Raw genomic sequence first — 13355 nt, forward strand, 5'->3', positions numbered from 1 at the left:
TTTTTGATGAACACTTTGGCCAACTATGCAACTCTATTTTAACGTTGGTGACAATGGTGGGACGTTAAAAACCGTTTGAGAACGACTGCATTAGATAAGTGGTGTAATATGGAAGGATTGCAGTGCATCTTTGCTCGTCTTAAGCATACTAATGTCTTACCTCATCAAGCCGGTCTTCACCTGGTCGATGTTTTCTCTCGGCATTGTGCTTGTTATCTTAATCGAAAGTCTTTCAGGCAAACGAGCTGAACAGATTACATTCATGTTGAGTGGTCGCATGCGAGTGCAGCAGTGCACTATTTATCTCAGCAGATGAAGCGTAATGTAATGCACGTAGAATTACGTTTGAGGGTGTTTTCTTCTGTTCTGCTCAGGGCTGAAAACTGTTTGTAATGTAAAGTACAAGCCGAGGGTAATTTGGTGGCGTTTTCTTTCTTCCTTCACCACTGTAGTATGAGATGTGATGAGATGGTGATGAGTTTTACACGTGATGCCATACGTGAGCAACCATATTGTCAATCTAGCTGATTGATTGTGAAGAGTCCGACATGTTTGAAGTGAAAACACAAGTTTCGGAGGCATTAGTGCTACAGGGCCACCAGACAAACCCTGTTCAAGGACAGCAATTTTCTTAAAGCCATAACAACACTGAACCGCATTACCAAGCGAAAGCCCCCCCCCCCCCCCCCCCCGCCCCACAATGACACCACCCCCCCGACGCTCTTTGTACAATAAGGACAATGCGCAATGCATTACACTATAATTCACAGAAATAGGCAGGCGGGTTTTTGGATGGGCTTGCTGTCTGCCATTATTTGCTTGTCTCCAGCAAATTGTTACTCCTGGGCTTTGCTCCGTGAGATATGGCTAAAAAAAAAAAAAAAAAAAAAATCTGTTTTGCTGTACAATTTAAGCTTTGTTTTTAACAATGGGATTTATTTTCAGTAAATACAAAATAAGGAAAAAAAGAAAATTGGGCACATGAGAGTGACCTAAGGCATCTGCTTGCTTGCTGAGTCTGTCTGCAAACATATTCCTATCATTTTCTCTTCATTCAAAAGCACAATCATTAAGACCATAGGTTGCATGATAAAGATATGATTGTTTTGTTTAATAATGTTAAATCTAAATAATATGCAGTAAGAACCAACTGATGTTTATATATATATATATATATATATATATATATATATATATATATATATATATATATATATATATATATATATATATATATATATATATATCCACTGTATATGGGGTTGTGTTATGACATAACATACAAAATTTTGCATACAGTCTCAGATTCCATTAAGGGAAGTCAATCCCAAAATAGCCTTTACAATAATTGTGGGATTGCTGAAAGCATTCCCACATGTTTTGTTTCTCACCTTTATTATTATTATAGCATTTTATTCTCCTCACTTTTTTGGCATCAAACTCCCACATAATACTTACGATGTCATCTGATTCCACATTACTTACATTACTCGCACAATTTAACGTTAAATATCAGCTTTCCTTATTCATTTTCAATGGGACTGACGTGGAACTTTTCTAAGTCCCACTTTCCCCACCCACTTCCATACATACAACTGACCATCATTACCAGCTCTCTGATTCTGCTCAGTGGCGCAGTTGGGAGAGTGCAGGAGATCGCGGGTTCAAATCCCACCTCTGACTGTATATTGCAAATATATCCAGGGCCATTATGCTAAGGGATATATTAATGCTAATGCTAAGATAATGTTAAGTTAGCATGTTAAGTTAATGTTAATATTAATGCTAATGCTAAGTTAGCATGCTAAGCTAATGCTATGCTAATGCTAAGTTAGCATGCATTATCGTGCATCCCTAATAAAAACATATTTCTAAATGCACTAAATACACAACTTATATGACTACTACTACTACTACTACTACTACTAGTAGTAGTAGTAGTAGTATAATTACTAGTTATATAATTTTAACATAATTTATCATTAAATTTTCTTCATAGGGATTCAGCTTAGCATCCAGCTATTAGCAGTCTGCAATTAGCATTCAGCTTTCAGCATTCCCACACAATTTCTCAGAAATTGCACTTAGTCTAGTTTGGTCTATGCAGCCCCGCTAGTCTAAACATGGTATTTCTAATTAACATTGAGTTTGTGGAATATGAATTAAGCAACAAAATCCACTCATTTTTATCCATCTAAATGGGCGGCCATTTTGCAACTTGCAGTCGACCGAAAATGACATCACAGTTGGTCACAACCAATCATGGCTCAGCTTGCAGGTGTCCACATGACCAAACTCAGAAAACAGGTGAGCACGCTGTAGAACAAACAAACGTCATATTGGAAGGAAAAAATATTGTTTCTAAATGTTGCCCTCATTTTCAAGTTAATGTCTTTTGAGAACAGAATTCGATCCACTTCATTTAACTTCATTTTATCAACTTGCAGACGTCAGCTGACCGAATAGCTATTTCTGAAGAGATGTGAAGTAATGAGGAAGTCAATTGGAATATGCGTGAACAGTACAAGACAACTATGCATTTTAATGCCAGATTGATATTGATGGAATCGTTCATTATTTGCCTTCTATTTTTTTTAATTTTCAATTAATAATCATGCAAATGTGTTGATTTTTGCTTAAAAGAATCAATCACATCATTTTGCATGTAAATTATAAGCAACCTCATGCTTCATTTTCCTATTAAAACATAAAACAGTAGATATCTGACACCCGCACAAGCACGTCCTCTTTTCTTATAAAGCTTTTTTTTTTAGTTGGGTGGACAGCTTTAGCAGATTCGGGGGACACATGGCAGTCTCAGCTGTTATGTGACAATCAAAGTAATGTCAGCAAAATATGTCGCAGCAGATTGATGTCGTCCAGACAGGCAGATTAACATCGCCTGCTTTCTTCTTTGATTGTCACAATTGTTGCCCTTTGCATTTTTTTTTTTTTTTCGTCTCTGGTGCTTTTACAGATGTCAGCCTGCCGAGCCGACTTGATACATTTTACAATTTGTCAAAATAAGTGACAACCGTTGCACGAAATGGAGGATATAATAACTCTTAAGCTCTAAAGAGCTGCATATTATACTTCAAACAAATGGCGGCCATACTTAACCGTGACTGTCGTTTATTTTTATTGTGAGGCGCCTTTATTCTGTAGTGGCCATATAGCTGCATACGTTTAAGCCAACATCAACTCATAAAGTGACAGCTGATGGCAAATTTTGTGGCCCACTTTGTAACATGCGGCGCTAGAATGATTTCATTTTAAGCCGCGCAAGCTTCTGTGTGTTTTAAACAACGATGTAATGTCTGCCATTAGATTAGCCGGTGATTTGCGATCCACTCTGAGGGAACATGAACTGGTTGCAGCACAATCCATAGTCTGATGCCATCCATCCATCCTGCCCCCCCTTAACCTCCCTGAGCCTTTACGGCAGATGGGCCCGCTGCTGCATGTGTTCCGTCCTAACTCACAGTCCTCCATGGACAATGCTGCTCATAACTCAAAACAAAATGAGCGAATGTAACACGTGCAGCAAGGCCGAATTCCGGACAGCGGAATTCTCTGCTGCTCATCGCCACTTTTTTTTTTTTTTTTTTCCCATTCTCTCTCCTCTACAGCAAAATGAAGCCGATCCTCGGATGAACCGTGTGGACGGTTTTATTGGTGAGGCTATAACCACACAAAGTAAAGGTCACTGTTCAAACTTTACAGACACTCCAAAGGGATTTGACCTTCACGTAATGGATCTTTCAGATCGACAAGATATATTTTTGCCCTCCAATCTTGCGATCAAAACTAGTAATGGTGTGGAAAAATAAGACGCAGCAATAAGAACAGCCAGCAATCCATTTTGGGATGCCGGTCCACACTTTTCCCCTAAATGAATAAATACATATCTTTATTTGAACAAGTTCTTTCTGAGAATGCCTTCCAAGGAATCTTTTGTTTGCCTGACCAACAAATTCATCTTTTTGATTTGTGATTCCTTATCCAAATTGAGTTTCATGGTAATGCAACATGTTTTCTGAATATGCTAATTTCATTTTGGGACATATAGGATTTTACTTCTATTACTTAAAGGGGCTGTCTGCCGGATTCACTCAGGAAAATGCACTTTTTAAATACAGGATGTACACATTTTAACTTTCAGTCTACACATCTGTTTTTTTGTTAATCTTTGGTGGTAATTTCGTCCTAAACCCCCACCTCCCCAGCCTGTATTTTGCCATTTTGTGTTTGTTTTGTAAACAGCGGGACGTTTCTGTGGAAAGACAGTGTTTACAACCCTCCACCCAATCACAGAACGGGGGGTGGCGTGTCACAAAACGGGGCCGGGCGAACGTGTCGGCTGCGTGACGTCACTTCCCGCGGCAATTTGAAAGCACGCACGGATTTTTTTTTTTCTTCACTCACTCATTCACACACGTAAGCTTCTGTGAGTGAGTGAGTGAGTGAGTGAGTGAGTGAGTGAGTGAGTGAGTGAGTGAGTGAGTGAAAAAAAAAATAATTCGTCGACTTTGTTTGAATACTTTTGGTGCATTACCACCAACGTCGTCTTCTTCTTCCTACTGTTTTTGGCAGTTGGCAAATACTAATGCTGCTTTACCACTGATGGAAAGAATGTGGCGGCGATGCATAGAAAGTCAACATGATTAGAGTACGGGGATTCTGGGTGCCAGATTTGATTTTTTTTGGTTTATTTTTTAAAAACACTATGAGTAGAAGCATGCACACGCACACACAATTCCAGTGACAGCTGAGCCTTCCTATACAATAGAGTGAGCTTTTTGTCGTGGTGCATTGGAGCACATTGAGGCTGTTACAGCATCTGGCCTGTGAAACATTGGCTTTGCTCATCATACTTCCACAGCTGGGTCCGACTGACCTGGGGGGTGTCATGGAGCGTCGTGTGTGTGAGTGACTGACAAGGAGGACACATGGACAATAAACGACGACAAAATCTTTATATAGAGTTAGCTAGTAGCCAGTGGGGAGACTTTTTCTTTAACAAGTGGAGATGAGGGAGGAAGAGAACAGACTTGAGAAAATAAAGTATTTGATTCCAATAAAGTTCAAGCGATAATTTTAATGGTTAACTTGCAGGCAGTTTGGAGTTGCAGCAGGGACGCTGCAGTACTTGAGTGTGAGTTAGTGTGTGCCATTCTATCCTACTTGTGAGCAAGACCCCAAACTTACAATTTGGCTGACTTTTGGTACCACTGTGATTTGTTTGTCTCATTAAAGGAGAAAGTCAACCTGAAACATGTCTTGACAATAATATGTTATATGTAACCTCGCTAATCTACACATGACATTCTGATTAATATTACATTTGTGGAGAATGAGTAATGCGGCAAAATCCAACCGTTTTTAATCTATCTCAGGGGGCAGCCATTTTGACAGTTGCTGTCGACTGAAGATGACATCACAGTTGCTCAGGTAGCAACCAATCACAACTCAGCTTCAGAAAATAGTTGAGCTGTGATTGGTTGTTGCCTGAGCCCTGAGCAACATTGATGTCATCTTCCGTCGACAGCAAGGGGCAAAATGGCCGCCCACTGAGATAGATAAGAATGGCTGGATTTTGCTGCAAAACTCATTTTCCACAAATGTAATATGAATCAGAATGTCATGTTTCAGCTTCAGAAAATAGTTCAGCTGTGATTGGTCGTTGCCTGAGCCCTGAGCAACTGTGATGTCATCTTCAGTGGACAGCAACTGTCAAAATGGCCGCCCCGCTGAGATTAATTAAAAACGTCTGGATTTTGCTTCATAACTCATATTCCACACATGCAATATTAGTCAAAATGTCATTTTTAGACCAGTGGGGTCACATATAACATATTGTCAAGAAACATTTAAGGTTTAATTTACAGTGGTACCAAAAGTCTCACAGCTCAGCTTCAGAAAACAGGTGAGCTGTGATTGGCTGTTGCCTAGGCCCTGAGCAACTGTGATGTCAAGTCGGCAAAATTAAAATTTTGTAGGTCTTTTTTTTTTTTTTTTCTGCCCAAATTTTGTTTTTTTTAACCGTCTTAGTTCACCTTACTCTGCCCTGTCCCTTGGGTGTCTTGAAAGATGCTGACAAATTATTATTATTATTATTATTATTATTATTATTATTATTATTATTATTATTATTATTATTATTATTATTATTATTATTATTATTATTAAAATGAGATCCAGTGGCAACAAGAACCTATCAAAAGTTTTCTCTGGGTGCGGGGCGCTGGAAAGGTTGGGAACTGCCGCTGCGGTTAACCGAAAACGTGCGGAAACCTGACCTGTTTTGCTCTAATGCCATGTCATTCCAGTGAATTATCAGGTGGACCCAGGCTGTATCACGGCTAATACCTCAGGTGAGTTTCCGGTTGTGGCAGCGCATTGTGCGTGTGGGTGTTGTGTGACTAACCCCATTAATGCATGGCCGCGTACTGCTGAATAACTACATGGAGGAATGGGCAAATGGAGTTGGAGGGGAGGTTTGAGGATGGCCTGAGTCCGGGTGACAGAAGAGGTAGCAGCCTGGCTGGATTAACTGCTCAAAAATGACATGTTTGGGATATAATATAGCATGTCCCTCCTGCATTATTTACACTGGCTAAGCTGATATGTTGAGGCAAGGCCGGCAGAGGGGCGCGGAATTGAGCTGGCGGGGGGACGCCGAGCGATCACTGTTTATTTGGGAGCGCGGCGTAGCAAACATATGCAGAGTCCCAGTTCAGTGAAAGCACAGAATGCTAATGAAATCTGCTCATTAGGCTGGGAGCAAACAAGTTATTACATCTGTTAATATTATTTTCCTTGTACTGTTTGTTTTATTGATCTGTTCAGACTGTCGGGTGAATGTCCTACAATGTATTTTCAATGTATGGTTAAATTATGGAATATTCCCCGAGCTCCTTCAGCTTACAGGAATGTGACTGGCTTGTGCACATTAGAGCCTTTAGAACTGCAGCCAGGAATGAAGTTCAGAGGAATGTGCTGAGATGAATACAGACAACGACAGATCATGCAGGGCGCAAAACAAATGTGATGTATCCACTAGACATTTTCCAAAAAAATTAATAAAAATTAAAAAATAAATAAATTAATTCATTAACAGTATTTATCACCTTGGTACGGAAGCGTATTGCATTCACTTGAGAAAAAAAAATCTGTTTTTTTGTTGTTGTTTTTCTGAATATTTTTTTTTCTGTCATAAAAAAAATTACTCTAAAAAACAGAAAAAAATTATTACGAAAAACAGAAAGAAAGAAAAAGAAAGAAAGAAAAGCTAAGGTATATTATTAAACCTTTGAAAACTTTCTGCGTACCGTCTTTCTTTGTAAATATCTCACGCTTCAATGTGGGCACATGCGGTTTATATGCGGCTTATGTATGTACAAAATGCTTTTCCCTTTAGAAATGTACTGGGTGCGGCTTATAATCAGGTGCGCTCAATAGTCCGGAAATTACGGTAAATGACTAATAGTGAAAATGAAAATGGATATAAAAAATATAATTTGAAAATTATATCCAAAAAAATAACTATAAATGGAAATAAAGAGCGAAAATATATATACATTTATATAAATAAAAAAAATACATTTGTATTTAATTTTTGAATTATATATTTTTTTTATTTTAATTTCACTTTTAGTCATTTATTTATTTATTTCATCATTTATTTAGTTATTTATTTATTTAGTCATTTATTTATTTTTAATTTTGGCAGTTTTGGGCCATACTGCCAAGTCGAAATGTTATCCAAATGAGGGGGCGGTCCTAATTGTTCCAGACTTAAAACCTATACCAGTACATTTTTATGAGTTAATCGGGGATTGCTAGGAAAGTTAGTCATTATTTCAATGTCTTCAGCTTTGTTCATTTCTGATGTAAGCGTTTTTGCTGCAAACATATCAGTTTCCATTCAAACATTAACTTAAAATGGAAAGAAATACCAAAACAATCCTTATTTTTCTCAAACTGCTTTATCTCACAATCTACACAATCTCCTGCTGCCCTCTGCTTGAAATAATAGAGGTAGTCGCACCAAAAAACATTAACGTTTATTTTAGGGTTTGTGTTTTGGAAATGTGAGAGAGAAGCTTTTTCATATTAAAGTGTTTTGTTTTGCTGTTTGTTTGCACTGCAGTTGGCAGACTTGTACACGCACACACACACAAAAAAAAATCTATCCACAAGCCCATATTGTTCCGTCTCTATCTCCCGGTTGCCTTCCACCTGCCCGTTTGCACAGTCCCCTTCTCCCTTCTCGCCGTATTCAACCAGCAACAATAACATGTAATCAGACGCTATCATAAGCGCGCACAACATCAGCAGATAGATTAAAACACTGAGTGGTGTCGACAGCACCTTTGGCTAAAATCAATAGCAAAGCACGTACTCAGCTGCGATGAAACATTAAGAAATAATGCTGCATCGATTGCAATGCAGGTGGTGCGGCCGTCGAGTCGTCGACAAAGATCCGTTTGCATGCAGGTGTGCGAGCGCCCGTGACCGCGCGTACGTGCGTCCGTGTGCGTGTGTGGCTGACGCTCACCCGTAAGTGGTGTTGCTGGCCCGTTTACTTGCTGCCCTGGAGCGACTTGACTTGAGGTCTCCACTCATGCTCGTGTCTGCAAGCATGAACAAGCCATTAACTTCATCCTGATACACTAAAGGGAGACATCACAGCACAGGGTGGCTACACAGTAGCATAGCACAGAATACAAATATGGGCAGAACAGAAGATCTGGTTTGTCTTCAAACTAAAAAAAAAAGAATATTTTTGCTCCAGGGTTTCCCCCTACAGTTCTGAGGAACCGTCGTGTTTGGTGGAGGCACACTGAAACAAATCTCGCTGCACCGAGATGGAAAATATACTTCAATCTGTCAAATGCTAACGTCTCATGTCATGCTCCATGAAGCACAAAGGAGCCCGCTAACTTATAAATGGATGGACAAAAACAGACATGGTGCTTCACCCAGCAAAGAAACGCAAGCCTACCAATACGAAATGAACTGCGGCAAACTACTGCTGGAAAGTGGTCTTGACTTGTTTGTCCATTCGTTGACCCCTGAACATCAAATGAGACCAATATGGCGTGCCACTGGTTTATTTTAAACTCTGTTCAATCTTGTCTGAAGTCTGAGTTGGACTAATGCTATTTACTTTTGAGCCAATTGGGTTACAACGTTTGTAAATGGACAGACATGTCTGGAAGCATGCGGAATTGTAACTGTATGCTGTAGTTGTATACAGCAGTGCCTTGCAAGGTTATTTTAATTCACGAAAACTGGCGAAATAACTATTCAATTAAAGGCCCAGTATGCTGGTTTCACTCAGGAAAATGCACTTTTTAAATACAGGATGTACACACTTTAACTTTCTCTCAGTCTACACATCTGGGTTTATGTTAATCTTTGGTGGTGATTTCGTCCTAAAGCCCCACCCCCTCCAGCCTGTATTTTGCCATTTTGTGTTTGTTTTGTAAACAGCGGGACGTTTCTGTGGAAAGACAGTGTTTATACTCCTCCAGCCGTCACACAATTTGAAAGCACGCAGGGATTTTTTTTTCACTCACTCACTCACTCACTCACTCACTCACTCACTCACAGAAGCTTACGTGAGTGAATGAGTGAGTGAAGAACAAAAAAATCCCTGCGTGCTTTCAAATTGTCGCGGGAGTGACGTCACGCAGCCGACACGTTCGCCCGGCCCCGTTTGAGACACGCCCCCCCGCTCTGCGATTGGCTGGAGGGGTGTAAACACTCTTTCCACAGAAACGTCCCGCTGTTTACAAAACAAACACAAAATGGCAAAATACAGGCTGCGGGAGTGGGGGTTTAGGACGAAATCAGCACCAAAGATTAACATAAACTCAGATGTGTAGACTGAGAGAAAGTTAAAGTATGTACATCCTGTATTTAAAAAGTGAAATTTCCTGAGTGAATCCGGCAGACTGCGCCTTTAACTAATTCACAAACATTGTCGTTAGCGAAATATCGAAAACTAACTGAAACTGACAACACCCTTATACGTGTTAATATTTCTTGCCATTCACGAATCCTTCTGCGCTCTCCGCCATTTTGAAACTTGAATAGTTCACTCGGAAACTTGGGTATCAAAATGAATTCCTACTTGTCCAGTAGAAAATACGACATCTTCACTTGCAATTTTCTACTCGACATGTTGTATTTACCATAATTTCGATTACCACATGAAGGCACCATTAGCACAGATGCTAATGCTAGCGGAACATGAGGGATGTCCTACTTGGTCCATCAATATTACAGACATTTTTTTTTTTTTTTTAATGATGTAAATAATTCAGTTCACCATCATTTAACATGCTAATGAGAAAAGCGGCCATGAAGTCTGTCAGGGGTTGTCCTTCACATTCACCTCCTATCACTTACCGTTGATTAGGCCTGCCATCGTCAGCCAGCTGTTCACCTTTTGTTTTTGTTTTTGTTTTTTTTTCCCTTCCTGCCATTCACATCACTCCAATCCATCTTTAATCTTTGTCTGCCTCTCAATTACAAATGCACTTCTAAGAACGATGCAATAGGCCAAGTAACAAAGAGCCATTTTCAGTTCATAACACGCCAACAAACTCAATGTTGACATCACACATCACAGTTAGGCTCTCTGCTGCTCCAAGCTTTGTCTCGATTTTCCCAAAAAAAAGTGTAGAAAGAGGGGATGATGAGAGGAGAGGAGAGGAAGACATGGACAGATGGGTGCTGAATGGAGTGTGACTGGGCCAACTGCACGTACACTCACACAGTGAGGCAATCAAATGGCTGCAAGCTACAATTAATTAAGTGTGGTTTGCAAATGCGTGTACAAAAACACATGTCTGTGCCTTTGCCTAGCACAGCAGAGATACATTTGCAACACTATGAGGCTTAAGAGAGGCGACCTGCTGGGCAACTTCTCTTGTTTCTCCTCTGGTGGCATCAGCGCTGCGGACATCTAAAAGGTGCAGCAAGATGACGATTGCATTGAGGCCAGCAACGAGTATACGAATGAAATATCCTTGCCTGTTGAATTTGTTTACCAAGGTCGTTTTAGTAAACATTAAACCCGCACACTGTTATTGTGGTATCCCACACCATGTGGCTTTTAACAGCTTGGTTGCCTTCTTAAATCCGGTGCAAACCAGAAAACTGCAGAGAACTGCAACAGTACGCTCATTATTATGTTCTACAGTAGCCAGACTAATAAAGAGTATTGAGAAAAAATGTTATCATTTGAAAGAACTAGCGTCATATAACTAGTCAAATCAAATCAAACTTTATTTATATAGCACCTTTCGTACATTCAAATGCAACTCAAATTGATGAACAATTAAAACATCCATAATACAATAAAAAGAAAAAGCCATTCCCAGCCCCCCAGGGTTGACATGTTAAGTGTAATATTAAATATAAAGCTGTCAAAATTAATAGATTATCCATCCATTCATCCATCAATTTTTTTGACCGCTTATTCCTCACAAGGGTCGCGGGGGGTGCTGGAGCCTATCTCAGCTGGCTTTGGACAGTAGGCAGGGTACACCCTCAACTGGTTGCCAGCCAATCACAGATTAATCGATTAATCGACATCTATTTTAACTCATTCACTCCCAACCATTTTCACTGAAGCAACCCCTTTCGCTCACGGCTGTTTTACTGGATTTTGACTGATTTTGCAAGGCCCACAGAATATTGTGTTCTATTGCTACAAAAACATGGAACCTACCAAAAGAAAGGTTAGAGTCTATTTTTCTGTTTCCGTTTTGCAGAAATTCGCATTAGAATATAGCTATGTTTCATCATCATTCACAAATCTGCAGTGGGGAAAGAGCTTTTTGCAACATGGCCCTGGTTGATCTCTTATACTCTGCTGCCACCTGCTGGCCGTTTTTGTAATAACTCCCAATGCTTCAACCATTCTCTTCAGTTCATAGGCTGAATCAAAGCCTTCTGTATGCTCTAGCATAAAAACAAAACAAAAACGCATAAATACGTCTTTGGGAGCATGGTAATATTTAAAATAGAACATATTTACACGTTTTTAGGAGCAAAAGAGTTAACCAAGTAATTATTTGGAGCCATTTTTTAATTTAATATAGTCCAACTCCTCTGATTTCAGCATACCAACAGTAATTGTTCACTGATTTCTGTAGTCCTTCATGAAAGATTTGCAAACATCTGTTTTTACTTTGGAAAAAAATTACCGAACCTGTAAAATAAACACCAATAACTAGTTAATAAACAGTAATCAAAATTAATTAAAATTAATCCGATTAGTTGATAAATCAATTGAATAATCGATAGTTTAATTGATTGTAAAAATATTCAATAGTGACAATACTAATTAAATATTTATTCTACAACATTCCACTACTTCAGCCTCCGTTGGAAGACAAAATATTAGTTGTAATATCACTGAAAACACCAGCAGGTTTCTTAAAGGCACAGTTTCCCCATAAAGACATGGTGGACAGCAGTTTTAAGAGACTTACAGTATCATTCTGCAAATGTTTGGCCACTTAATTATAAAAGTTTAATTATTCTGCTACATTCTCATGATTACAGAGATTGTAATGAAGACACCAAAGGCACTTTATAGCGATATTGACCCGTTTTTTTGTTGTTGTTTTTTTCTTTCTCATGCGGTAGCCGAAATTAGATTAGATCTCATTAGATTTGTTTTATGAGTGCACATGCTGAGATGTCGGTTTTTGCTTCGGCTATGTATTTCAGATAGAAAAAAAAAAAACACTCCCTTATGTCGCATTTCTTAATTGGAATCCATAAACTCCAGACTGCCTGTTTTCAAACCTCTGCACGACCTATAAAAGACTTTCTAAATCAATCAGTGGGATAATGCAGGGGCCATTGTTTTGTTTTGTCTGGTGGAGCCACACAAAAATTCAGACCGTTTACAATTGTAGTGTCAAGTCTCAATGTGTGTTCCCTCCCTTCAAATAATGAATGTTCTGATAGAATGGCTCGTTACATGTTAATGGGTGCAAATTGATTCAGTATATGCTTTCTATCCCCACTGTAATATGCAATTAAAGTTTTTAACACAAATACAGTCTCTGTTTTAAGTTGAAGATGTAGTAACATCATAGTTTTCCTCATACATAGTCAATCATTTGTTTGTACTTGCTCGGAAGACCTTCATCGGTACGCCGCAGGTGGAAGCCGAATTCTTCATTGCCGATTCGACCTTCCTGTCGCCACTCAAGTCGGTTAACTTTACTGTCGGGGTCAATCAACTAACCCCTAATTTATTACCTTCACTAGATGCGGCTTCAGTTCTATTTAAAAGAGAGTGGCAGTAGACCTGTGCAAAAAAA

General features: G+C 39.2%; 2 protein-coding genes across 6 annotated transcripts in view; one reads left to right on the top strand and one right to left on the bottom strand.

The window, feature by feature from the left end:
* LOC144018027 (fibulin-7) overlaps nt 1–13355 on the top strand; it is a 109947-nt gene that overhangs the window by 37227 nt on the left and 59365 nt on the right. The gene's annotated exons all lie outside the window — the stretch shown is intronic.
* Nucleotides 1–13355, bottom strand: part of LOC144018029 (heterogeneous nuclear ribonucleoprotein C-like 1) — a 47138-nt gene that overhangs the window by 31637 nt on the left and 2146 nt on the right. For both annotated transcript variants that reach the window (XM_077520106.1, XM_077520105.1), the window contains exon 2: nt 8561–8636. In XM_077520106.1, the coding sequence (XP_077376232.1) occupies nt 8561–8636 (76 nt within the window). The remainder of the gene's footprint in view (nt 1–8560; nt 8637–13355) is intronic.

This window comes from Festucalex cinctus, chromosome 4, assembly GCF_051991245.1.
Source record: "Festucalex cinctus isolate MCC-2025b chromosome 4, RoL_Fcin_1.0, whole genome shotgun sequence".
Taxonomy (NCBI): Eukaryota; Metazoa; Chordata; class Actinopteri; order Syngnathiformes; family Syngnathidae; genus Festucalex; species Festucalex cinctus.